Source organism: Rattus norvegicus, chromosome 7 (genome assembly GCF_021556685.1).
Source record: "Rattus norvegicus strain SHRSP/BbbUtx chromosome 7, alternate assembly SHRSP_T2T, whole genome shotgun sequence".
NCBI classification, from domain to species: Eukaryota; Metazoa; Chordata; class Mammalia; order Rodentia; family Muridae; genus Rattus; species Rattus norvegicus.
In genome coordinates, this window is record NC_141540.1 from 13,497,236 (window position 1) to 13,522,016 (window position 24,781).

Here is a 24,781-nt window from a genome sequence, read left to right on the forward strand (position 1 = left end):
CGATCCTCCTGCCTCAGTCTCTTGAGCGCACCTGGCTGCCAGGCAGATCTCATGATTGTTGGTGACAGACACACTAAGGATGCCAAGGCCAGAGCAGGGAGACCCGTCAGTCTTTCTGATGGGCATGTCCAGCCTGAAGACCCCCACAGCTCCAGGACCTCTGGGCCTCAGTTTTTCCCTGGAATCCCCATTTCTCTGCCAGCCTCGAGGCCTCAGTTTCCCGGCGCCAGCCCCGCCCGTCTCCTGCAGGACCCGCGGCGGCCGCCAGGAACGCTGTGGCGCAGTCGCGCGCGGGCGGGGCCGCTGACGGAGCGAAGCGGCCGCACCACAGCTCCTGCCCGGGCCAGGCCGGTGGGCGGCAGCGGGCCCGAGCGCCCCGGGGCGCGGCCCGACGGCATGAAGGACCTGGACGCCATCAAGCTCTTCGTGGGCCAAATCCCGCGTCATTTGCACGAACAGGACCTCAAGCCGCTATTTGAGCAGTTCGGCCGCATCTACGAGCTCACAGTGCTCAAAGACCCGCACACCGGCGTGCACAAAGGTGGGCACCATGTCCCGAACCCCTCACTCGTCTCTGTACCCCTACACCCCGCCTTATGCACCCCGAACCCGCCCTTGCACCCCGGCACCACCACCCTGCAGCCCCAGCCCTTTCTGTACCTCTCTTTCTACACCTGCACCCCCCAACCCCTACACTCCTCCCTTGCACCTGAGCCTTCTAGATTCCTCCCCAAACCCTTCCTCCTGCACCCCTACATCCCAGCCCCCACTCACTTTCCCCTGCACCCTCCTCCGCCCTGGGGGTGCCGCTCGCGATCCAGCTGCCCCCTCCTGTCCTCCGCCCCCTCTTCCTCCCTCCTCCCCACTCCCTCCTCCTCCATCGCTCTCCAGCTCTCCATCATCTCCCTCTGTCTCCCTCCTCTCCCCGGGCATCTACCTCTCTTTTCCCCTCTCCCTCCCATTCCCATTCCCAGACCCCTCCTAACCTGTGCCTAGAGCGCCAGAGACCCCAGCCTCCCAGCCCCCACCACCCTTCTTGTTGCTTTTGGTCTTCCTGGCCCAGCTTGGAACTTCCCACCTCGGGATTGGGAATCCTGCTCACAAAGCCGGGCTAGCTCGGGCTGCAGCCAGGACACATGTCCAGGACCCGAGTCTGAGCGGTAACTACAAAGACGTGGGGGTGTGGGGAGGGAGATGAGGCTGGGGCCCAGGTGATACGGGGTCCCAGGGAAACCCTCCCTGGGTGGTGCCATCTTCCTGGCCCCTTACACCAACCATGGGCTCAGGTGGAACCTGGGAGAGCCAGAGCTGTGGTTAAGACAACGAACGTGAGGTCCTCTGGGCAGAGCCCAGATCTTGGGGGATGTGGCCTCGCCGGCAGGTGGCTAAAAAAACCTGACTCTCCCTCCCATGGACGCATGGGGGTGGGGGGCGCAGGGTCGCCCTGCTCTGCTCTGTCTCAAGCCCTAGTGTCTGAATCTAGTGGCTTTGACCAGCTCTCCTGACAGGGGCCCAAGGTTAAGACCAGGATCTCCATCCTTGGCAGGACCCCAGGAGGCGCCTTAGCGCCTGGGGTGGGTGCTGGGGTGGGGGAGTCATCTCCCTTGGGAATTCCAGACAGGAAACAGTGGTGGATGAGGGGCCCATGAAGGGACTGTGAGGGCTGGTGTGGACATGGAGTTATTGTCTTTCTGGTAGATGTAGGGGATCTGGGAGCCTTGGTATTTAGGGATGTTGCTTGCGGGGTGAAATTTGGGCAGCGGAGGGTATCATTGGCTGTGACACTGGGGACTAGAGAAACAACAACCTCCCAGGCCGCACCCAAATGGGAAAGGGGGATGCCCAGGCCAGCAAAGGAGGGGTTTAGGATCTGAACAGAAGTCTGTATTTGGAGGACAGGGACACTGGTGTTCGACTCTCACCCCGAAACTTAGAGTGCTTAGGCAGGAGGATCAAAAGTTCAAGGTCATCCTTGGCTACGTTGCAAGTTGAAGGCTAGCCTGGGCTACTTGACCATCCTGGTTCAAGAAAAGTGGATTTGTGTGGGTTAATATGGAGTGACTGTCAGCCAATAGCTGCCCCTCTCTCGGCTTCAGGCAAATGAAGACAGAATAAGTGGAGCTGGTAAACCTGGGCCCTCCTGTCAACATTTCAATGGCTTTGTTTCTGGGATACATCTTCAAGATAGCCCATAACAGCAGAGGTGGAGTCCCAGGGTGGATGCAGAGAAGGAACAGGGAATGGAGAAGAGATGGGGCACATTGACCCTCTGTAACCCTCCCTGGAGCCATCCAGAGAGTGGGGGCTCCCTCAGTCAGGGCTCACATTGGGGTCCTCTCTCCCGTTTCTAAGGGAGAACCCTTGAGGTCTCTCTGGCCCTACAGACCATATGCATTTTCATGTTAATGGCAGCATTTGCCTTGGAGCCGCTCGCTCTGGGGGCCTGGCCTGCTGTTACCATGGGAGCAGCAGCAGCTGTTGGGTGCAGGAGGAAGTGACTTGGAGCCTACAAGTGACAAGCAGCCTTGGGGACACATGGACCCACCCACAGGTGTGGAAGGAGCAGTTGTCCTGGGCCACAGCCAGATGCTTGCTTGAGCCACCATGATGGCTTCAAGTGGGGGAGCATCGTGCTTTGTGCCTCAGTTTCCCTAGCTGCTTCCAAGATCTTCTCAGGGGAAGCCACAGTAGAGGGTAGAGGGGATTTTAATGAACTTATGGGCACAAGGCCTGGGCTCACAGAGTGGGTTACACTCTGATGCCTGGGCTTCTCAGGCAGGGGCGGAGAACAGCAACTGCAAAAGCCCAGAGGTGCAAGGCCTGGGAAAGCTCAGCAGGGAGTCGACTGCTGTGTGACAGAGGCAGGACACAGGCTGCACGGAAAGTGCTGGGGAAAGTGAATGGAGGTGAATGGGAGAGGATGGACAGATGGATGGGTGGGTGGGCAGATGGGTGGATGGATGGATGGATGGATGGATGGACAGATGGATGGGTGGAATGATGGGTGGATGGATGGATGGATGGATGGATGGATGGATGGACAGATGGGTGGACAGGTGGGTAGATGGATGGATGGGTGGATGGACAGATGGATGGATGGATGGATGGATGGATGGACAGATGGGTGGACAGGTGGGTAGATGGGTGGGTGGATGGATGGATGGATGGGTGGATGGACAGGTGGGTGGACAGGTGGGTAGATGGATGGATGGGTGGATGGATGGGTAGATGGACAGATGGATGGGTGGAATGATGGGTGGATGGATGGGCAGATGGGTGGACAGGTGGGTAGATGGATGGATGGATGGATGGATGGATGGATGGATGGACGGACAGATGGGTGGACAGGTGGGTAGGTGGATGGGTGGATGGATGGATGGATGGATGGATGGATGGATGGATGGATGGACAGATGGGTGGACAGGTGGGTAGGTGGATGGATGGATGGATGGATGGATGGATGGACAGATGGGTGGACAGGTGGGTGGATGGATGAATGGATGGATGGATGGATGGACAGATGGGTGGACAGGTGGGTAGGTGGATGGATGGGTGGATGGATGGATGGATGGATGGATGGATGGATGGACAGATGGGTGGACAGGTGGGTAGATGGATGGATGGGTGGATGGATGGGTAGATGGACAGATGGATGGGTGGAATGATGGGTGGATGGATGGATGGATGGATGGATGGGCAGATGGGTGGACAGGTGGGTAGATGGATGGATGGATGGATGGATGGATGGATGGACAGATGGGTAGACAGGTGGGTAGATGGATGGATGGATGGATGGATGGATGGGTAGATGGACAGATGGGTGGATTGATGGACAGATGGATGGGTAGATAAGTGGTGGATGGACTGAGGGTGGGTGGACGGTGATATCCCCAGCAAAACTGCCTGGTGGAGATGTGGTTATGAGCACACGTTTTCCTGGGTAAAGCTTGGAGAGCTTGAGGTAGGGCTCATCAGATGCTGAGGATTTGGAAGGGCTGAGGAAGGCATTGGTTTTTGATTTATCTGGAGAATGATGTTGCAGATTGACCACAGCCTGTGCTAAGGTCCTGGGGCAGGAAGGGGTGTGTGTTGGAGGAGCCGAGGGAGGCCACAGGCATGACCGTGGGTAGAGAGTCATGCTGTCTTAGTGCTCATGGCCATCTCTGGTTGCTGCTTCAGGAAGGATGGATTGGAGGTGAGGGTGGGGTCAGGGGTGTGAGGGGAGGCCACCCGTCTTGTCGTGTTTGATGACAGGGCAGGGTCAGATAGACTCACAGGAAACTGTTCTTGCTGTGGGGTGAGTGTCCAGCTGGGTGTCTTGGTGTTGGTTGGCTGAGGATCATCAGTCAATGTTGGCTTTGGCTACAGAGGTGGTCAGGGGCCCATTTCCAAAATAAGGTGCGTGGGAGGCTGGAGAGGTGGTTCAGAGGCTTAGAGTGAATACTGCTCCCCCCAAAGACCTGAGTTTGATTCCCAGCACCCTCAGGTGCTTACAACTGCCTGCTACCTGGTGCCTGGTGGGTTCCAGCAGGGACCCTGCTCACCCCTGCTAGCATGCCATGGTCCCTCCATAGGCCAAGAAAAGTAATTTAAACATGGCCTCTTCAACATTCCAGAATTTTCTGAATCTCAGAAATCCTTCAGGCACTCATCACCCCCAGCTTCCCCCATCCCCTCCCTCCCCATCCCTGCTTGGGTTGAAAGGCAGATGTTCCCAACTTGCTGTGTGTCCTCGGTGAGGCTGCTGTGCCTCTCTATGTTTACCGTGTGTGTGTGTGTGTGTGTGTGTGTGTGTGTGTGTGTGTGTGTTAAGACTCCTGACCAGTTGGTGGTATCTGCCGAGGTCTAACCACACCCCAGAAGCAAGTGCACAGGGGCACCTCTAGCCTGGGTGAGTAATTTGGGGTCGTTCAGATTTCTCCCTGGATAGCTTCAGAGGCTCATACACCCTCCATGGCTTCCCAGTGCCCTGACTTTTGTGGCTTCTGCTTGCTTGTAACTCCAGTCTCCTTCCACTTGTCTCCAGGACACCCTCAGTTCTTAGTGTCTGTGTCTGCCCCAGGGTCATCTGCATGAGGGGCACTTGAAAGCCACCCTTGAAATCTAGGCACGAAGAGAGTGGCAGGGGTGGGGGTGGGGACTTCCAGCCAAGCCAGGCAGCCCCAGCGCACATGCACGCGGAAGAGAGCTGGCCTTTATCTGAGTGTTACCGGGGGCCACTGTGAACCTCAGTCTTTTTGTCCGCATGGTGGGACTTTCTCCACATTCTCCAAGGTTCCCAGATTTAAGAGTGTCCAGGAACCTCTTAACACGTCGTTTATCTCTGAGTCTAAAAGCGGGCACCCAGACATGAGGGATAAGTTTTCTAAGGGAGGTGACAGCCCCAGTGTTAAGGTTCAGCCAGGGACCGTCGGGACCCTGGTGGCCAGACCAGGGCGGCGGACGCGCTTCAGCACCGCGGACAGCGGCATCTTCCAATGCGCCTGGGTTTCCCTCGCCCAGGGCCTGCAGTGGGAGTGGGGTTGAGGGTGGGGGAGCTCGCAACTGCAGGAGGTAGGGCGATTCTCTCTTTGCTCTCTGTGACAATCTTCCGCCCTGCCCTCTCTCCTCCATCCTCCCTCTGTCCTTTTCTTCCTCCTCTTGGATTTTTCCGGACAAGGCCTATCATAAACTCTATGTAGGGGAGGAGGACCTGGAACTCTGCTGCCTGTACCTCCAGGTGCTGGGACCAATGGCGTCGAGTGATTGTCAGGCAAGGGCGGACCTATCTCAGATACATAAAGAGCTGGGTGTGGTGGTGCACATCTTTAATTCCAGCACTCAGGAGGCAGAGGCAGGCGGATCTCTGAGTTCAGGGGAACCTGGTACAGAGTGAGTTCTAGGACAGCCAGGGCTACAGGCTTCTTTTCTGCAGCCGGCTCCCCAGGCCGGCTCCTTTTGTTACTGCCGCAGCCCAGTGTGGAGCTCTAGGCTGCGTCCCCATCTTCCCAAGATGAAAATCGGTCTCCTTTGCGCTCTGCCCACCACCATTCATCCTCCTACGTGTGAATTTGTTGATGCTAGTGACCTCAAGGACTCCGCGGTGCCCACCACACTCCTTGTCTGTCCAGCCTCCTTGGCTGAGCTTAGGACCCTGACATCCATCTGTTTGTTCTGCGGCGGGACATACAGCTTCATTTTCATGGCTGTGGGTGGGAGAGCACACCCCATGTGTCAATCATTTATCCATTAACTGGTGACATTTTCATGGTTGCTGTCTTCGGTTCTGGCCCAACCACATCTAATTGGACTTTTCAACTTGGAGGGTGTGGTCCATATCCTGAACGGGTTGGGTAGGTTACAGGGGACTCCTCCCCATGTAATTCACGTGCGTGCACAGCCCAGAGGGTTTGCTTAGGAGCTGCCTTTCAGTCTCCACCCACATCTCTCACCCCCGAGCCTAAGGGATCTTCCTGCCTACACTTCCCCAGTGCTTAAATGGCAAGAGTGCACCACCATCTCCCCAGCACTGACCCCCTACACTCGGGTACCCCATCCTCTCTTCCAGTCCTCAGCACCCACAAATCCACTTCCTGTGTCTGCTTTCTGGGACTTCTCCTGGAGTCCATACTGTGTGGCTTTTTGCACTTAGCTCAAGTGGCCTCAAGGCCCCCTCATGCTGGGGGGTGTGTGTGTCAGAGCCTCAGTCCTGTTTGTGGCTGAGTAATACTCCATGGTGTCCATGGACATCTACCCCTGCCCCTGGGCTGCCCACTACCTTTGGGTCCTTGTGTCCATGGTGTTGGGACCATCTCCTCACCAGCTGTTATTCTCCCACCAGGCTGTGCCTTCCTCACGTACTGCGCCAGGGACTCTGCCATCAAAGCTCAGACGGCCTTGCACGAGCAGAAGACCCTGCCAGGGGTGAGTGGTCGGTGGAGCAGAGGGTACACTCTCAGCTGTAGGAGACTTGGGCTCAGTGGACACAGAAGGGGGTAGAATAAAAAGGCCATGAACATGAGCATCTTTTGTATGCCTACTGTATGCTGGGCTCTGTGCATCACAGAAGGGCTGGCTGTACACACTACAAGTTGACCTGGTCTGAAATGTGCCTCACTGGCAGGCAGCTATGCAAAGGCCCTGGGGTAGGGCAGCCCAGCATTGGGGGAATGTCGAGGAGACCCCTGTGGTTGGAGCAGAAGGGATGACAGAGAGGGGGTTTGGGGAAGGGACAGGAGCAGGGAGCCTAGGGGACAGGGACAGGAGGAGAAAGGCTGGGCAGGGCTTTCTGGCCACAAAGGACGTGGACCTTTTTTACCACCCCGAAGAGAGAAAACAGCTTTGTTCTGCTCCATCCACTTCTTACTGTGTGACCCTGAAATAGTCACTTGACTACTCTGGTCTCTGATACCTGAAAGAACTTGACAGGTGAGGGTGGAGAAGAGGGAGAAGGCAGCTGTGCATGGCTGGTGCCAGGGAAGATGTCACCAGAAACAGTTGGTGTTTGGTAGGACTCTAATAACACACCCAAGGCATTATAAAGAAAAACTGTCTCATAGTTCTGGGGTTCAAGGACCTGGGCTGGCATTGGTGTGGCTCTGAGGAGCATCATTCCTGTTCCAATGCTCACCTTGTTCTGTGGTTCCCCAGGCTCCTGTGGAGATATGGTGCCTGCTCTTGTCACCTCCCTTGCCACCACACCACCCCTATCCCTGCCCCCACCCCTGCCATCATCCCTGTCCCTAGCCCTGCCGTTATCTCTGTCCTCATGCTTGTCCCCAACCCTACCCTCACCCCTGCCCCCACCCCTGCCCTCATCTCTGCCCCCACTCTACCCTCAGCCCTGCCCCCACCCCTGCCCCCACTCTACCCTCAACCCTACCCTCACCCCTGCCCTCACCCCTGCCCTCACCCCTGCCCCCACTCTACCCTCAGCCCTGCCCTCACCCCTACCCTCACCCCTGCCCCCACCCCTACCCCCACCCCTACCCTCACCCCTGCCCCCACCCCTGCCCTCATCTTTGTCCTTACCCCTCCCTGCCTGGCTTCTCCTCTCCCCCAAACAGGGCACCAAGGACCCTTTCCCCAAACATAGGTTGGTGGTGTTCAGGAAGGGATGGATGTGGAGGGATTTTCTGGTGAGGGAGGTATCAGTAAGTTCCTGTCAGCTGTGAGCAGTGTGTGAGGTCAGGGAGGAAGACCATGTGGCCTTGGGCATGTTGCCAGTGTAAGCACTAGGCATGTGGCGGGCAGATGTGGGGCGCAGAGTATGAAGACCAGGTGGGAGTGGCCCCATTGAGAAAGGAACCTAAGAGGTTCATTGATTGACAGCTTGAGAGTGGGTCCCGTCCACGGGTCCCTGTGCTCTCTGGGGATGGTGAGTGACATTGTGGGGCAAGTGTGGCTGTCACACTGGGCGACTCCTGGCACGGAGTAGGTGGAAGCCAGGGACTCGGGCCCAGAACCCACTGAGAATGACCCAGCCATGTGCTTCCAGTGCCCAGGGACAGACTCTGCTTAGAACAGGAAGAAGTGGAGAATGTTCTGGAAAAACGTTGACTTTTAAAAATGTGAGGCCATCCCTGTCTGTTGCTGGGAATTTTTGACAGAAACATTGATGTCCATGTTAATACTAGGTTTTTAGTACGCAGTCAATACCGAGCAGCCTGGAGGACACACGCCCCCTCCCTCCTGCCAATGTGGCCTGTTTTCTTGCATTTTCATAATTTTTGGCAGGATGATTATTACATGTAACCCAAGCTGATTTGAACACACAATCCCCCTGCCTCCACTTCCATGCAGGGCGGGTTGTCAGCAACCAGAGACTGATGGGAATCATCGCTGACATAGGACAGTCACAGTCCTGATTTTGCCACAAGTTTTCCCAGAATAAGATCAGGTGTCAATGTCAAACCCACATTTATGGGCCTTAGGATGAACTGAAACTCGGGCTCCATCTTGCGCTCAGGGACCCGCACGTGGCTGCTCTGCACCATTCTAGAACGTTCCATGCTCCGCCATAGGCCAGGTTTGTCCCGTCGCTCCTCCCCATACACGGAGGATTCTGCGCTTATGGCTCCATTGTTCATACAACGAGTACTAAGGCCACACGAGAACTGAACCAGCCAGGGGCAACATGGAGATGGGTAGGCACAGCCTTATGCTGATAAAACTTTATTAGAAACATGGGTGGGGGGACTGGGGATTTAGCTCAGTGGTAGAGCGCTTGCCTAGGAAGCGCAAGGCCCTGGGTTCGGTCCCCATCTGGGGCGGGGGGGGGGGGGGAAGAAACATGGGTGGGCTGGAACAGGGCGTGGGCGTGGCCTAGCAGCACTCAGTTAGGACCTACCCCCACTGCCCCTGCCCCTTCCGTGGGCCAGGTGAGAAGTGTCCTCTGCTGGGACTTGGAAGCGAGGCACTGATATCATTTAATTCTGAGAAATTGACATGGCCCAGGAAGATCCTGAATGTTCTAGACTCTGGTGCCCGCTGAGGGTGACACTGAAACCTTGACGTTCCAGGTCTTTCTTTGTTGAGATCTGTGGTTGGTGTCGAGCCACAGCTCCAGGCCTCAGTTTCCCCAGCCGTGCCTCCTCTGCCCAACAGACAGGAAGACTAGGGCTCAGAGAGGGCAGGTGACCTGCCCGAGGTCCCCAGACCTAAGCATCTACTCTCTGAAAGCAAGGGTCTCACATGTGGGGACCATGACCTCCATAAAAATCAGTAGGATCAGGGAGAGATTTGGCCTCAAAGAACCAGGCAGAGAGCGGTGGAGGACACCGAGGTGGACCAGACACCTTGTAGTGTCCACACAATACACCACACACTTGTGAAGGAGTCAGCCACCACGCAGGTGGCTCCTGGAACCTCTCTTACTTCTCTCCCCCCACTAAAAGAGTCTTCCCATGCTTTTTCACAGCTATGTAGTATTCCACAGCTCAATGGAAGGGCTCATCCACCAGGTCTGAAGCTGAGGGTGCCATGTTATTTCTGGTTAGATCTTGTCCTCTGGTGTCTATTGGCAAAGGGTCAGAAGATTAGAGGTGGGAGGAGCCATCCTTCCTTGGAAACACTCCTAAAGGCATCAGCTTTGAAAAGGGTAGAGAGGGCTGTAGGAGGAGGGGTCCTGGGAGCTGGCTCTTGCTGGAGGCTTTGGATGCTGCAGCGAGAGACTGTAAGAGCAGCTGGAGTGCTAAGAAGCCATGGCAGGTGCAGGATGGGTAAGGGGTTCACCGTGTCCACGTGGGAGAGGTCAACTGGTGTCTTCCCTGGTTCTGGAATCTTCCAAAGGTAAAACTTAGCAACTGCAGGAGAAATCTGCACAGCCCTGGCTAGACAGGGTGAGATTGTCCAAGGGCCTCAGTTTCCCCATCTGTAACACACACAGAGCTCAGATATTCCCATCCTAGCTCAGAGATGAAATGGATCCCAGACACCCCACGGAACTCCTACTGCTGCTTCAAAACCCGCCAAAGAATTTTCTCCACCATGGTCATAGGCAACTTCTTTTTTTTTTGTTACCCCACTTTGCAACACTAGTAAGGATCCTCCCTAGGGTCCCCTCAGATCTTACACAACCGGAAATGTGAAGTGTCGGTGTCCGCTGAATGTGAGGAGAAAGGGGGTGGGGGAAGGGGGCGGAGATGGGAGTTGCAGAAGGAGCATGGGGGATGGGTGGGCACCTGGGCGGGACAGATTGGGGGGCAGGAGGGTGGAGAGACCCAGCTCGGATGCGTGGCGGAGGCACGTGGTGTGGGCGGGGAAGGCGCTCCGTGGCCCCTTTTCTGTCACTGTGGGGTGGAGGGGGGATCCCGGGAGCGCGGGAGACTGAGGTCAGTGATGGGGTGATGGCGACAGGGCCGGTGTCCTTCCTCCCTCCATCCCTCCCCCTCCCTTCTTCGTCTCTGAAAGATTATATTTAAATCTCTTTTGTGCGAGGCGAGATCTGAACTCGGAGGGGGCCCCCACAGAGGCGGTTTCCATGGTAGCAACAACTGCCAGCTTCCGCGGGGTGAATCAGCGTTGCCATGGCAACCCCATCTTCATCTACCCAAGGTGCTAGAGAGGATAGCTAGGAGGGGGGATGGCTGGCGGGGGCGTGTGGGTGGGGCCGCGGGGGGAATGAGAGGCTAGATCTGGGGGACCCCTCCCCTGCCTCTTCGCCCCACACCCCTCCTAGGCGCCCTGACCCCAGAAGCGGAACTATTCGGTTCAGATCGCCTCCCCCAATCCCGGGATGTGGTGTGGTACCCAGGTGCAGAGGGGATGGGGTGTGGGTGGGCGGGTTTGGGGGGATTTGGCCGGCTGTGGAGGGGGGCAGGTAGTGCTAGTCCCTGGGAGGGTCTCAGAGGAGGGGAGGGGCTCTCCTAGTTGGGGAGGGAGGAGGAGGATTCCGGAAGGGGAGGGGCCCAAAGGAAGCAGAAGGAGAGGGGAGGGGTGTGGAGAGGGGTGAGGGTGAGGGGACGGCTGTGGAGAGAGGTGTGGAGAAGGGCGAGGGGTAGGGGTGGGGTTTGGGGGTGGAGGGCATGGGGAATGAACTTGGAGGGGTGTTCATAGCTGAGTGAGGACATTGAGGGACTCTCAGGAGCGGGAAGAGGCCGAGGTGTGAGGGGATGAGGTTGGGGCGTCTGGCTCAGTCGTCGGACTGTCATTGTCAGGGGGGCACCGCACCAGAGACAAGTTCTCTGGCTCAGGGACAGAACACAGGAGACCAGAATGTCACAGGACTGCGTGTGGAGGGCTAGCCTGATCTGACGCTGGTGGAGATCCCACTCTTGGACGCTCTTGATCCCTTCCTTCTTTACCCATAGCATGATAGATTTTTCTTCCACGTGGTGACATTAAGGCCCCTGTCTGGAGGCAGACAGAGGAATTCACCCAGGATTCTCCCATCCAGGGCCAGTGGAAAATTAAAGCCTCTCAGTCTTTTATGAGTTGCCCCACCCCCTGCTCCCCGTTAGCCCATCCTTGGGGCATGGGGAAGGGAGGCCTACCACCCCCTACCATTTCATTTGTTGGTGATCCTGTGGGCTAGCAAGTCACAAGGTGACATCAGGCCATTTTCAAAGACAGTTTGTCCTGTTGGAATAATTATGATTGGGTTTTGAAAACTAGCTAAGAGTTTGCGGGTCAGTTCTCCCTTGCACTGGACTTGAGTGTGTGCAGAGACAAAGGTGGACAACAGGTGCCCGCGCCCCACTATATTCTCTGCCACCCTGACCATGTCCCCCTTTCCACAGATGGCGCGGCCGATCCAGGTGAAACCGGCAGACAGTGAGAACCGTGGAGGTAGTAGTAACCTCCCCGTGGCTGTGAGCCTCTGCAGCCTCAGGGTTGGGGCTCCGGCCGGCTCCGACTGCTCCCCCAGACTTCAGATACCCCACACCTTTCCAGTTCCCTCACGGGTGCCTGAAGGCTGCAGACTTGGGGTGCGGGGAGAGGTGTGGGCAAGGCTGTTGGGACCCTATATGTATGTGTAGGAGCTCTGTAAAATCAGCCTTTCCAGTCCTGTCACTTTCCATCTTTATGTCTATCGGGACAGGGTTTCCCCCGACCCCCATCCTTCTTGCGCTGTCTCCTGCTTCTGACTGTCCCCGACCTCCTGTCTCTTCTTCCCTGACGCCCCCAAGCATCTCTGCTGCCATTCCTCCTTCCCTCTCACCCCAGTGAGTGACAGCCATCTGAGTATGGTTTCCCTAGCAACCTGGCTCTCATTCCTGGGCGAAGGGGCAGCGGGGCAGCCTGAGCAAAGGTCCTGGGGCAGCGCGGGCCAGGGCTGAGGGTCTGCAGGACCAGCGCGGGCTCAGCGGGGCCGTGGGCCGGGGCTCCGCCCACAGGGGACCGGAAGCTGTTCGTGGGCATGCTCAACAAGCAGCAGTCGGAGGAAGACGTGCTCAGGCTCTTCCAGCCCTTTGGCGTTATAGACGAGTGCACAGTGCTGCGAGGACCCGATGGCAGCAGCAAAGGTGACTGGCAGGCGATTGGGGCAGGGCCTGGGGCGGGGCTTAGGGCGTGGCAGCGAGGGCGGGGTTGAGCGTGGCACAGGTGCAGAGCAGTAACTTGCACGAATTGTGGAATGGGATGGGACTGGAGGTGGGCATGGCCAATGGGAAGGGGTGGAGCAGGTGGGGTGGGTGTTTGTGGTTGGAGGAGAGGTGTTGGTGCACTATTCCTTTAGTGGGTGGGATTTGGGTGTGGGGAGGGAAGAAAGGGAAAGAAGGAGAAGGCCTGGTTGCTGAGGAAGAGGAGAGATCAGGTCTATGGGAGACAGAGTCAGCCCTGGCTCCTCCTGAGTGTCCCTGCTCCTGAGTGTCCCTGCAGATTGGCCCTCCGGAATATGGCCTGAGTTCTTTCTGTCCTCGAGCCTCTCAGCTTTTTCCCTGTGTCTCAAGTTCTGAGTCTTTATGTGTCTCTGTCCATCTATATGACTGGAAGGCATAAAATATGGCTCCACGTTGGATGACCCTGGCTAGAGGTGCCTTGGTGAACACCACATAAATGCGTATGTTTGCCCATTTGGCCAGCTTCCATGATTCCACAGGTCCCTGTTCACCATCTGTGCTCTGTAAGTCAGGGCTAGTGGCCATTTAAACCTTTTCTTACTTGTTCTGATGGAACCTTCTTGGAGCCCAGGCTCCTCTGGAAGTGTGTGTAGTTACTGGGGTCTCAACAGTTCCTGGATGCTAAGCTGACTTCCTGTTGTCTGGATGGGTGGGTGGGTGGATGGGTGGGTGGATGGATGGGTGGGTGGATGGGTGGATGAATGCGTGGATGGGTGGATGGGTGGGTGGATGGATGGATGGGTGGGTGGATGGGTGGATGGGTGGGTGGATGGGTGGATGAATGCGTGGATGGGTGGATGGGTGGATGGGTGGGTGGATGGGTGGATGAATGCGTGGATGGGTGGATGGGTGGATGGGTGGTGGATGGGTAGATGAATGCGTGGATGGGTGGATGGATGGGTGGATGGATGGATGGGTGGCTGGGTGGATGGATGGGTGGATGAATGGATAATGGATGGATAGGTGGATGGATGGGTGGGTGGATGAGTGAATGGGTGGATGGATGGAGGGATGGATGGACAGGTGGATGGGTGGGTGGATGGATGGACAGGTGGATGGATGGGTGGATGGATGGATGGACAGGTAGATGGATGGGTGGATGGATGGACAGGTAGATGGGTGGATGGATGGATGGATGGATGGATGGATGGATGGACAGGTGGGTGGGTGGGTGGATGGATGGACAGGTGGATGGATGGGTGGGTGGATGGATGGATGGACAGGTGGATGGATGGGTGGATGGATGGATGGACAGGTAGATGGATGGGTAGATGGATGGGTAGATGGATGGACAGGTAGATGGGTGGATAGATGGATGGATGGACAGGTGGGTGGATGGGTGGATGGATTACTGACTTTCTATTTAGCTGAATTCATGACTGACATCTAAGTCTCTGGCCTTAGAAGATGTAGGTGTGTCCTGTCAGTTCAGGCCATCTTGGTCCTGCCTATATCTATGTGAACTCAACAATCGAGGGCTTCTTCTCCCCCTGGCTCCCACTATATCCACTGTATCCTTCAGTCCCTCACCTCCTCCTCCCTTTCCTCCCAGGCTGTGCCTTCGTGAAGTTCTCTTCCCACACAGAGGCCCAGGCTGCCATCCACGCCTTACATGGCAGCCAGACAATGCCGGTGAGTGAGACCTGTGCTCAGCTACAGTGGGGCTGGGGGCAAGTTGAGGGTGTGTGGGAGATATGGGTGGTTTTGTCATCTTCCCATCATGGACTGCTTCAGACAGGAGGCCGGATGTGCGGCCCAGACTGTGATCAGAGCCATGTGTGACTGGACGCTGTCCTGGAGCTGTACCTAGAGGGGCCTGAGCTCAGGCTCTCACCTGAGGGTGAGCTCATCTGTAGACTGTATGGAGATAATGAGGGGTCCTGGGGACCCGTTTAGCCAAGGGAGGTAGAGAACAGGTGTCCAAGGTCCTAGGTAGAACATCATGTGCGTACGGCTGTCATCTTACCCCGGGAAGTCCACATTACTGCACATAAACTGAGTCCCTAGCTGAGAGCAGTAGTTGTCTCCCTAACATAGTAGAGCTGGGTCAGGTTACCCCCAGGGCCAGCTTTCTCATGACTGGAATGGAGGAACAGGCTGTCTGCCCAAGGGGGGCATCTGGAAGGGAGAGATTGCAAGGGGTTTCTGCAAACTAGGCCGGGGGTATGTGAGCACAGTCCCCAGGAAGCACCTGGCTGAGCCCTGATCCTGCTAACCTCTGCCTCCCAGGCCTTAACTCTTCACTGAGCCCGAGTTACATGCTGCTTACTCTGAGCCCCAGCTCCTGACTGAGTCCCCTGAGCAGCATGGGCGATTGGTCCACTGTCAAATGTCATGTCCTCCCCATTCGCTGGCCACACACCATCCTTACAGGGAACCCACTGGTCCCAGATGTGGGTTGCATGGTGCCCCACCACCACCATCCTTCTCTGGGCTTTGGATTCCCCCCCGGCCTTGAGGGTATGGCTTCAGCTAGGACTTCCCCACCCCCAATCTTTGTCCCAGACATGACAGTTGAACCTCTATACTCCTCTTATCACTTATCAGTATGGCTGTGGCTTCCTCCCAGACACAACGGCCATGTCACCACATGGCCAGGCCCAGGGTGAAAAGCCCTATCACTTCTCATGTGGTCCTGGCTCTTCTGGCTGTGGAGTCCCATCCATGAGGAGCACTAGAGTCCGGGCTCCCCTGTCCCAATGCCACACGCTCTCCTTACAGGGAGCTTCCTCCAGCCTGGTGGTCAAATTCGCCGACACGGACAAAGAGCGGACACTACGGCGTATGCAGCAGATGGTTGGCCAGCTGGGCATCCTGACGCCATCCCTCACCCTGCCCTTCAGCCCCTACAGTGCCTACGCCCAGGCTGTGAGTGGCCCCAGCCCATGGGCACAGCCCGAAAGCCCAGATCTTGATGGACAGCTCTAACCACAGCCACCCTCCCTGCCTGACCCAGACACACTCTGATGGTGGGCAGAGTGCTCGTGTCCCAACTGGCTGGAGCCTAGATCCCACCATTCCTAAATCTGCATTCAGCCCAACTCTGGCTCCACCCTCAAGGCTGACATCATCCCAGCTCCTGACATCCCAATGCCACCATGTTCCTTTCCTAGTCCAGACCCCAATCTGGATGTAAATATTGAACCCTGTTTCTAACCCTGGCTCTGAGTCAAAGCTGGGCTGTCACCTTGTGCCACACCAGACCCCATATCCTTCACTAACCTGGGATCTCAGGCTGAGCCCTACTGCCTGAGTGACCCCTCATCCCAGAATGAACTTTAACCTAAGTATGAGCCTCAGTTTCTAATGGAGCCCTAAGTCTAGACTGAGCCTTTTTTCAGAAGCTAAATGCTAATGCCTACCGGACCCTGATCCCAAACCAGATGCTGCTGATCTGGAGCTGAGCCCGGTTTCTTTTTTTTTTTTTTTTTTCTGGAGCTGGGGATCGAACCCAGGGCCTTGCGCTTGCTAGGCAAGCGCTCTACCGCTGAGCTAAATCCCCAACCCAGAGCCCGGTTTCTTGACTGAACTGGTGTCTCTCGAGGTCCTCCCTGACCCCAGTTCCTGATCCGCGGCACTGGTCCCACTCACAGCATCTCTGTCCGCAGCTCATGCAGCAACAGACAACAGTGTTGTCCACCTCTGGCAGCTACCTGAGCCCCGGTGTGGCCTTCCCTCCCTGCCACATTCAGCAGATTGGCACTGTCAGCCTTAATGGTCTGCCTGCTACACCCATCGCGCCTGCCTCTGGTGAGAGCAGCTTCTGGGAGGTCTCAGGACAAGTGGGAACCCTCTAGGCCCTGTGTCTGACCCTCTCTCGCCCCACAGGGCTACACTCACCCCCACTGCTGGGCACTGCCGCCGTCCCTGGCCTGATGACATCCATTCCCAGTGGCTTCCCAGGTGTTCTGCCCTTTCCCGGGAGCCACCCTGCCCTGGAGACCGTGTATGCCAATGGCCTTGTGCCCTACCCAGGTAATTTGAGAAAGTGCTCCAGAGCCTAGGACAGTGTTTGGAATGGATCTGGTAACTGAGGGACACACCTAGGTCCCCCAGCCTTATACCTGTGCGGGGCAGGGCAAGGAGTGGCTAGAAAGGTGTGGGCACAGGAAGAGGCTGAGGAGGGAAGTTACCTCACAACCACACACTTGGCGAATCGGTTGGTTTTTGGGTTCAAATTCCAGTTCTAGCTGGTTTCTAAAGCTGGACAATGGGACAGGTGACATCAAAGGCTGGATAGGAGCCTGGGATTCACACGTCTTGTTTGCTGTTACAGATGGAGGTCATATTGTGTAGTTCAGACTTGCCTTCAATCCCCTGTGTGCGCAGGCTGCCCTTAGACTCTCTCTGGAGACCAGGCTGGCCTCACACCAAGGGCAGTCCTCCAGCTTCCACTTCCCAAATGCTAAGCTAACAGCCAGAGCACCTGCCTGGCTCAAATCTTTATTCTTGGCTTTGTCGAAGTGAGGCAGGATGGCCTTGAGTCCTAACGGACCAAACCAGGAACTGGGGGAACCACAGAACACCCAGGGGTCCCCACAAGCTGGATGAGGGAGTCTGGGCAGGGGATGGGGTACAGATGACTCTCAGTGAAGGGTTTTCCTGAGTGCTGTGGGGGAGCAGGGTCAGATGATGGTCACACAGGTTCACTTGGCTACCGGTGTTTACTGTGGGGGTGTGTGTACCTGGACGGGCTGAGCCACATCAGAGATGCAGTTTCTTCGGCTTGGCTGGCCTGGGGGTCACCATACAAGGGAAGCTGGGTGGTTGTGGATGTCAGTACTCAGTTCATCCTCTGTCCTGCAGCTCAGAGCCCCACTGTGGCAGAGACCCTCCATCCTGCCTTCTCTGGAGTCCAGCAGTACACAGGTAGAGGCAGCCCTGTCCTGGCCACATGTCCCACCCTCCACGAGACCTCCCAAGGAATGTACAAGGTCCCTTAAACCTGGGACTCCCCACGTGTCGTTGCCAGGTCCCTCAGGGGCCTGCCCACCTCCTCCGAAGCCAGGGCTGCCTCTGGCTGTGTACCTTCCGTAGCTCTGTCCCACCCAACTGTGAATCTAACCCCACCTCTTGAGACTTGTGCCCACCCAATGCCTTGCCCATGAGCCCTGCTTAACTAAGTTCATTCCTCAGTCCCTTGTGGAGCTCCACCCCTACGCCCTTTCCACTCTGCCCTCCCTGCTGTGGCCACGCCCCAATCCCAGCCCTCAGTTCATAACCCTTCCCTCAGCGGTGCCTCAACTACACTCAGAACCTGTCCTCCACTTTGGCCCCACCTCTTGACCAAAAGTGGTTCTGCCCTCCACTGTGCCTGCTCCCTCCAGTTGAGGGTTGGGTGAGGCCAGCGCCGAGGGGTGGAGGGTGGTTCTTGGGCTCAAGGGTGTGACCAGGGCCAGAGAGGCAGGGCTGAATGGTGGGGCAGGGGCAGCGCTGAGGGGTGGGCCAGGGACTGGGCAGGGCAAGGGACAGGGGACAAGGTTGGAACCGGTCAAGACCAGGGTCTGGGGGCAAGGTAAAGGCAGAGTGGTGGTGGGGATAGAAAAGGGTGGGGCCTGAGCTGAGGAGCAGGGTTAGGGCATAAGGGTCAGCGTTAGGGCCTGAGGAATAGGCTCAGGGCACAAGGAGCAGGGCCAGAGCCACAGCTTATGGGGAGCCAGAATGAAGGGCAAAGGCATGGAGGGAGGCAGAGACATGGAGCAAGGGTCAGGGCCTACCCCTTAGCCCCCAAGTCTGGACCCACTCAGCCCCTCCTACATTCCTGTCTTGCCCCTCAGCCCTGGTCTTACCTCTCTGGCCCTGGCCCCACCCCACTCTCAGCACCATCAGTGCCCCTCGATCCACCCAAACCTGGCCCTAGGCCCAAGTTCTGCCCCTTGTCTCCATCCTTCAGCCCTTACCCCGCCCCTCGTTACCACAGCCCCCACCCCCACCCTCGGCCATTCCCGGCCCTTAGTCCCAGCCTCACTATCCTCACTATCGGTCCTGGTCCTGCCACCCAGCGCAAGTCCCAGCTGGGCCCCACCCTCTAGGCATCGCCCCTCAGCCACAGCCCCGCCCCTCAGCCACAGCCCAAGCCCCGCCCCTTGGTCGTGACCTCATCCTCTGACCTGGTCCTGCCACTCAGCAAAGCCACAGCCCGGCCCCACCCCGTTGGCCAGGTCTTCAGCCCCAGCCCTGGCCTAGCCCTCTCTGCTCTGGTCCTGTGGCTCAGCATGGCCTCTGCTCTCTACAGCCATGTATCCCACCGCGGCCATCGCGCCCGTGGCACACAGCGTTCCGCAGCCTCCGCACCTCCTGCAGCAGCAGCGTGAAGGTGAGGCGACCCCTGCCAGCCCCACCCTCACCTGCACTGCTGACCTCGCCCCTCCATGGAACTGCGGCCCTTGAGGTTCCCAACTCCTATGGACAAGCGAGGAAACCCCCTTTTTGGTGCGCGTTTGTGCGAGAAGGCATCTTGGGTAAACAGGCCTTCACAGTGAAGCCAAGCCTGTGGAGGTTATGCGGGAGAAAGCAGGAATCTGGAGTCTGAGGAGGTATCTTGGGTAAACTGAGGCCTTCCCAGTGAAGCCAAGCCTGTGGAGGACATGCGGGAGGAAGCAGGAGTCCAGAGCCCTGCAACCCAGGGCCACTCAAATCCTCTTGTGACTGGGCACAGTGATCAGAGAGTACTTAACAACCTGCCTCAGTTTCCCCATCTGGAGCTCAGATGTCCTGGGCCCACCTGTGTGACATAGAGTCATTGAGAAGTTCCTGTTCTGTGGGCGGGCCTTCTCTGCAGGAAGCCCTACTTTTACCTACCTATGGACCTGGAGGGCCTGGGGAGAGATGGGAGGGGGAGCCTTAGGCCACCCTTATGGAGAGTCTGCCCTCACCTGGGATTCACACTCCAGGGGGCAGGGGCTGGGTTCACAGCTGAGTCCTTGACTTTGAGGGTAGCCAGTGCCCCTGGATTGTCTCACACTGGGCTGCACTGTGTCCCCTGGACACTGTACCTGAGGCCACCAGAAGGATATGCTTGTCTAAATATTGACAGCCAGGACCGAAACCTAACCACAGGTGACATCAGTGGGCACTTGGGGAAGGTTGGCCCTCCTTCAAGTCCAGGACAGGAGGATGGGTAAAGATACCTACCACCAAGCAAGATAACCTGAGTTTGATCCCCAGAACCCCATGGTGAAGGACCCCTGCTCATTGTCCTCTGACCTCCACACATACACAGTGGTATACACGCCCCCTCAAATTAATTACATAGACAGGCCTGGCTCCCTCATGGGAGTGAATTCTTTTTTGTTTGTTTGTTTTCATACTTTATCTATCTATTTATTTATTTTTGTTATGAGTATACTGTCACTGTCTTCAGACACCAGAAGAGGGCATCGGATCCCATTACAGATGGTTGTGAGCCACCATGTGGTTGCTGGGATTTGAACTCAGGACCTTTGGAGCAGTTAACCGCTGAGTGCATTCGTCCCTTCGTCTCTCTCTGGGCTTTTTTTTAAAGACAAGATCTCACTGTGCAGCTTACACTGGGCTCATAATCACAGCAAGTCTCCCGACTTGCCCTCCCAAGTGCTGCAGTGATGGCTGTGAGCCTCCAACCCGGCCCAGCATCTTTTTAAATGTCATGTGTTTCTTAGACCAACACAAGGCCCACAGAGTCACTGCTGAGCCACACCCACCTTGCCCCCATCACTTCACCCTGTTCTCCTGACTCCAGTGCATTACCCACAGGAGGAAGCTGGCAGCAGGCAATGTGGGGCTTTGGGAATCACCTGGGGGCTTAGAGTTGTCAGGGAGGCTCTGGCTTGTGGAGTTCCAGCAGGGGTGAAGATGCTATTTGGGTTTGGTCTGTGGTGAGCTGATGGCTGGGTGGACTTGGGTCAAGGCTCGCATGGCCCAACCTTGCTCCTAGCCATTCCCTCCTTGTATCTTGAGAAGCTCCTCACTCTATCCACAGCCAGAGATAAGGACTGGACCCCAACCCAGGGGGGGTCCGCCTCCTCTCCTTGGGGGCTTTATGTCTTTCTCTCCCCCACCTACAGGTCCCGAAGGCTGTAACCTGTTTATCTACCACCTCCCCCAGGAGTTTGGAGACACGGAGCTGACCCAGATGTTCCTCCCCTTCGGCAATATCATCTCCTCCAAGGTGTTTATGGATCGGGCTACCAACCAGAGCAAGTGTTTCGGTGAGTGGACATACCTAGAGACTCCCATTGAGGGTCTGAGATGTGGTCAGGGGGTGGAGTCCCACCTAGAATCCCCCAGTTAGGATCTGGGGGCGTGACCAGGGGTAGAACCCGGTCTAAAGTTTCTCAGTGAGGGGCTGGGGCGTGGTCAGGGTAGAGAGCTTGCCCTGTATGTAGAAGGTTCTGGAATACTCTTCACTGACACATCAGTGTTGTAGGAAGAAAGGGAGGCTGTGGCCCCCGCACCACAAGGAAAGTTGAGCAGATTGGATGGAGTGGGAGTGAGGCCCCCACCCTTAGAGCCGTACAAGACCAGCGTTATCTACAGGAAGCCTGGACCACGTCCCTCACCAGCTCCTGTCACTTTGTTCTCTCAGGATTCGTGAGCTTTGACCACCCAGCCAGCGCGCAGGCGGCCATCCAGGCCATGAACGGCTTTCAGATTGGTATGAAGAGGCTGAAGGTGCAGCTGAAGAGACCCAAAGACCCAGGACACCCGTACTGACCACGCCCACAGCCCCTCTGCGCTGTGGGTGTGGCCCCAGGTGAGCCGCCAGGCGGCCCTGTGCTCCGCCCAGCCCTGGCGTCATTCAACCCTCCTCCCATCCCAAGCTTACTCTCCAAATCCTGGGGGCGGGAGTGACACTCCAAAAGGCCAACTGAGGGTTCAAACCCTCCCCCATCACCTGTGGCTTGGGTGGCAGAGAGGGTGGGATTAGGGTGGGGAAACTAGGGTGAGAGAAAGTTAGGAGGTTCCACACAGGTGACTTCCTTCCCAGGGAAAGTTTTGAAGGATGAATAGGAGTTCACTTTAGTGAACTGGTTTGGGGCTTGTGGTCTGGGGTGCAGGATGTGATGGGCGGGGCTTCTATCCCATCCTGTGAAGCTGTTCCCCCAGCCGAGAAGCCCTAATCCAGAGAAGGACGTGCCGCACACACCCAGCTCTGTGTCCCTACAGTTGAACTTGGAATGCCCAGTTAAGCATGGCCCAGGACTGAAGCAGAGGAAATGGGGACACATCATAGCCTTGTGGTCCCCCACCTCTGTCCCCACCAGCTCTCATGGACCCTGAGAGTCCTGTCTTCTAATATCATGCCCAGTGGGTTAACAAAACCCAGAGTGCCGGTTATAATCTCACAAAACAAACGACACAAAACCAAATACCCAAACAAACAAGCAAAAAACCCCCCAAAAGTCAATTTCCCCTTCAACATTCTCAGCACTTTCTTTGGGACTGGACTGATTTTAAAAGGTGAACACAACTGCACAATGGCGGCGCCGTGGAGGTGACAGCCCAGCTGTCCAATAGCAGCGGCTACAGAGCACCCAGGAGTACTTTTTCTTCCTTTTTTTCTTTCTTTCATCACCCAGCCCAGGGCCTGGTAGAGATCGACAGTCTTTAATCCTTCGGTGTTTTTTGTCCGTTACCTGGGTCTTTTGGGCTTTATCTATTTTGGCTTCGATTAGGAAACCCATCAATCACGTAGAAATCCCCGGACTGCTGCCGTATTTTCACTTTCAACCCAGTGTCCTGCAGGCCATCTGCTCTGGGCTGGTGAGAGAAGGTCCATGTGAGGAGCAAATGTCCCCAGACTGATGGTGACTGTCAGGAACTGTTGTTTTGAAAACACTGGGGTTTTCTTGCCAGGACAAAGTGGGGCACTGTGTTCTGCGCCCCGCTCCCCTTGCTTCTCCTCAATGTCCCCCTATCCTCCCCAGGTTGAGCGGTTCCCGCTTCCAACCGCTCCAGGACTTTTATGTAAATTACAGCCAAGTTTGGACACCAGCTCTCCCAGTGACCCCCTTCCTCCACCTGTCCCCGACTTGTGGCCCCCCAAATTCCGAAGCCACCAAAAGCCACTTGAGGTTCAGAAGACTCCGTGGTGTGTTGTGGGGCAGGGAACAGGAGTCTGAGCCCGGGTTTGAGGGGCCTATACACTGCCAATAACCACATGCCCCTCAACTTGGGGACACCCCCACGTGACTCAGAGGCTTTCCTGGTCAGCCAGTATCCCCCTTAGCCAGGTTTCCCCTCCCCCGCCCACTTCCTATTCCCGTAGCTGTGCATAGACATGTGCGCACCATAGACTATATATTTTTGGAGAATGAACCACAGTGGCCAAACTCCGTCAAGGAGGTGGCTCTGAGCCGGCCAATCAGCGGGGGACCAAGGACAGACCAGCTGAGGCCGGCTGGACGCCGCCCTGACTGGACACCAAACCAGGACCCCGCCAACACCATATACCTCCAGTTTTTGGGGTCTCCACGGTTGCTGCCCCCGCCCTGCCCCTCCCACTTTCATAGCCTTACTTGGGTGACCAGGTGTCTTTAGCTTCCTGCCAGGGGAGACTCCTGTCCCCCACTGCCCACCCACCCAGATCTCTCTCTCTCTCTCTCTCTCTCTCTCTCTCTCTCTCTCACACACACACACACACACACACACACACACACACACACACACACACACACACACACGGTCCTCCAATCACCAGCTGTAAACTGAAGGTCTCATACCCGAGGTCACCGTGAGTCAGATGTGGCCACACCGGACCCGGTTGCTGACCCCGCAGGCTCCACACTTTCCTTTTCTACGTATCACCTACCTATCATCTATCTATCATCATGTCGGTGGTCTTTTTCTGAGTGAGTGCCAACAAGACCACTGAGAAGGGCATAGAGGGAGGGGATGTGGGGACTCATGATAATCCGCCTTTGATTCCTAGTTGGAGGTTTGGGAAGCCTGGTGAGAGAGCCCACCTCTTGTATATTACCCAGCCTGCCCACACACCCACCACAAAGCACAGAGTCGTTAATTTGGACATCCCACCAAGCAGGGGAGGGGGGTCCTGGGGGGGGGTCCAGATCCCTTCCGACTGGTCCAAAAGCAAACAAAAGAGATAAAAGTTTTTTAAGGTCTAAAAAACATGTAAAAACAAGCAAAAAAAAAAAAAACCCTTTTCTTTTCTACCAAAATGTTTGTTGACTGACCTAAACTAAAGGGGGGTTAAAAAACCAAAAAAAACCCACCCTGATTCTGCCCACCTTGTTTCTCGTCTCCGGTTTGATGATCCCTTGTTCTGAACGTAACACAGTAAGACTTACTGTATTACGTAGTGTGCGAACGTGTGTGTCCGGGGTGTCGCTGTGTCCCCCCACCCCCACGCAAGTTGCCCGCTGAGTGCGTGCTGGCGTGCGCTGGCGTGCGCACTGTCTAGTTCATGTTTACGAGCTGTAAATACCATTTTTATACTCCACACAAGAGACCCTACGTGATTTGTACAACGGGCTTAGTTTCTGCTACGATGAATTTCGTGAAATTTCAAACTTCAATTTTGGAGATGAGCAGAGGGGGAGCCAAGAGTGGAGAGGGATGTGGGGTTTGAGTCTCGCGCCTCCTATTCGTGAGCGAGCTTCTCAACATCAAATCACTTCTCCTTGGTCTGGAAAAGAAGAGACAAAAACCCTAAAAGTTTATTTAATAAAAGTTTTACTTGTTAACAGGGATTATCTGTCACCTTGTTTCCCCGTCGTGGCGTGCTCCTTGTGTGGAAC

The 24,781-nt window shown here is 56.3% G+C and overlaps 1 protein-coding gene across 18 annotated transcripts; it reads left to right on the top strand.

The window, feature by feature from the left end:
* The first annotated feature begins 290 nt into the window (after positions 1 to 290).
* On the top strand, positions 291 to 24,733 carry Celf5 (CUGBP, Elav-like family member 5). Of its 18 annotated transcripts, none has more exons than XR_015623990.1 (13): positions 291 to 541; positions 6,821 to 6,903; positions 12,219 to 12,270; positions 12,816 to 12,944; positions 14,593 to 14,672; positions 15,762 to 15,908; positions 16,649 to 16,790; positions 16,869 to 17,015; positions 17,847 to 17,909; positions 19,276 to 19,356; positions 21,127 to 21,229; positions 21,607 to 21,774; positions 22,116 to 24,727. XR_015623990.1 is itself a non-coding variant. In XM_087557063.1 (13 exons), the coding sequence occupies exons 1-12, from the start codon at positions 397 to 399 to the stop codon at positions 21,732 to 21,734; spliced, it is 1,341 nt and encodes a 446-aa protein (XP_087413189.1). In that variant the 5' UTR covers positions 291 to 396; the 3' UTR covers positions 21,735 to 21,774; positions 22,116 to 22,451.
* The last annotated feature ends 48 nt before the right edge of the window (positions 24,734 to 24,781 follow it).

Coding starts and splice junctions, on each gene's coding strand:
- Celf5 (XM_087557062.1), top strand. CDS start 397: ATGAAGGACCTGGACGCCATCAAGCTCTTCGTGGGCCAAATCCCGCGT. Junction 6,904..12,218: donor AGCAGAAGACCCTGCCAGGG/GTGAGTGGTCGG, acceptor CCCTTTCCACAG/ATGGCGCGGCCGATCCAGGT. Junction 14,673..15,761: donor ATGGCAGCCAGACAATGCCG/GTGAGTGAGACC, acceptor CTCTCCTTACAG/GGAGCTTCCTCCAGCCTGGT.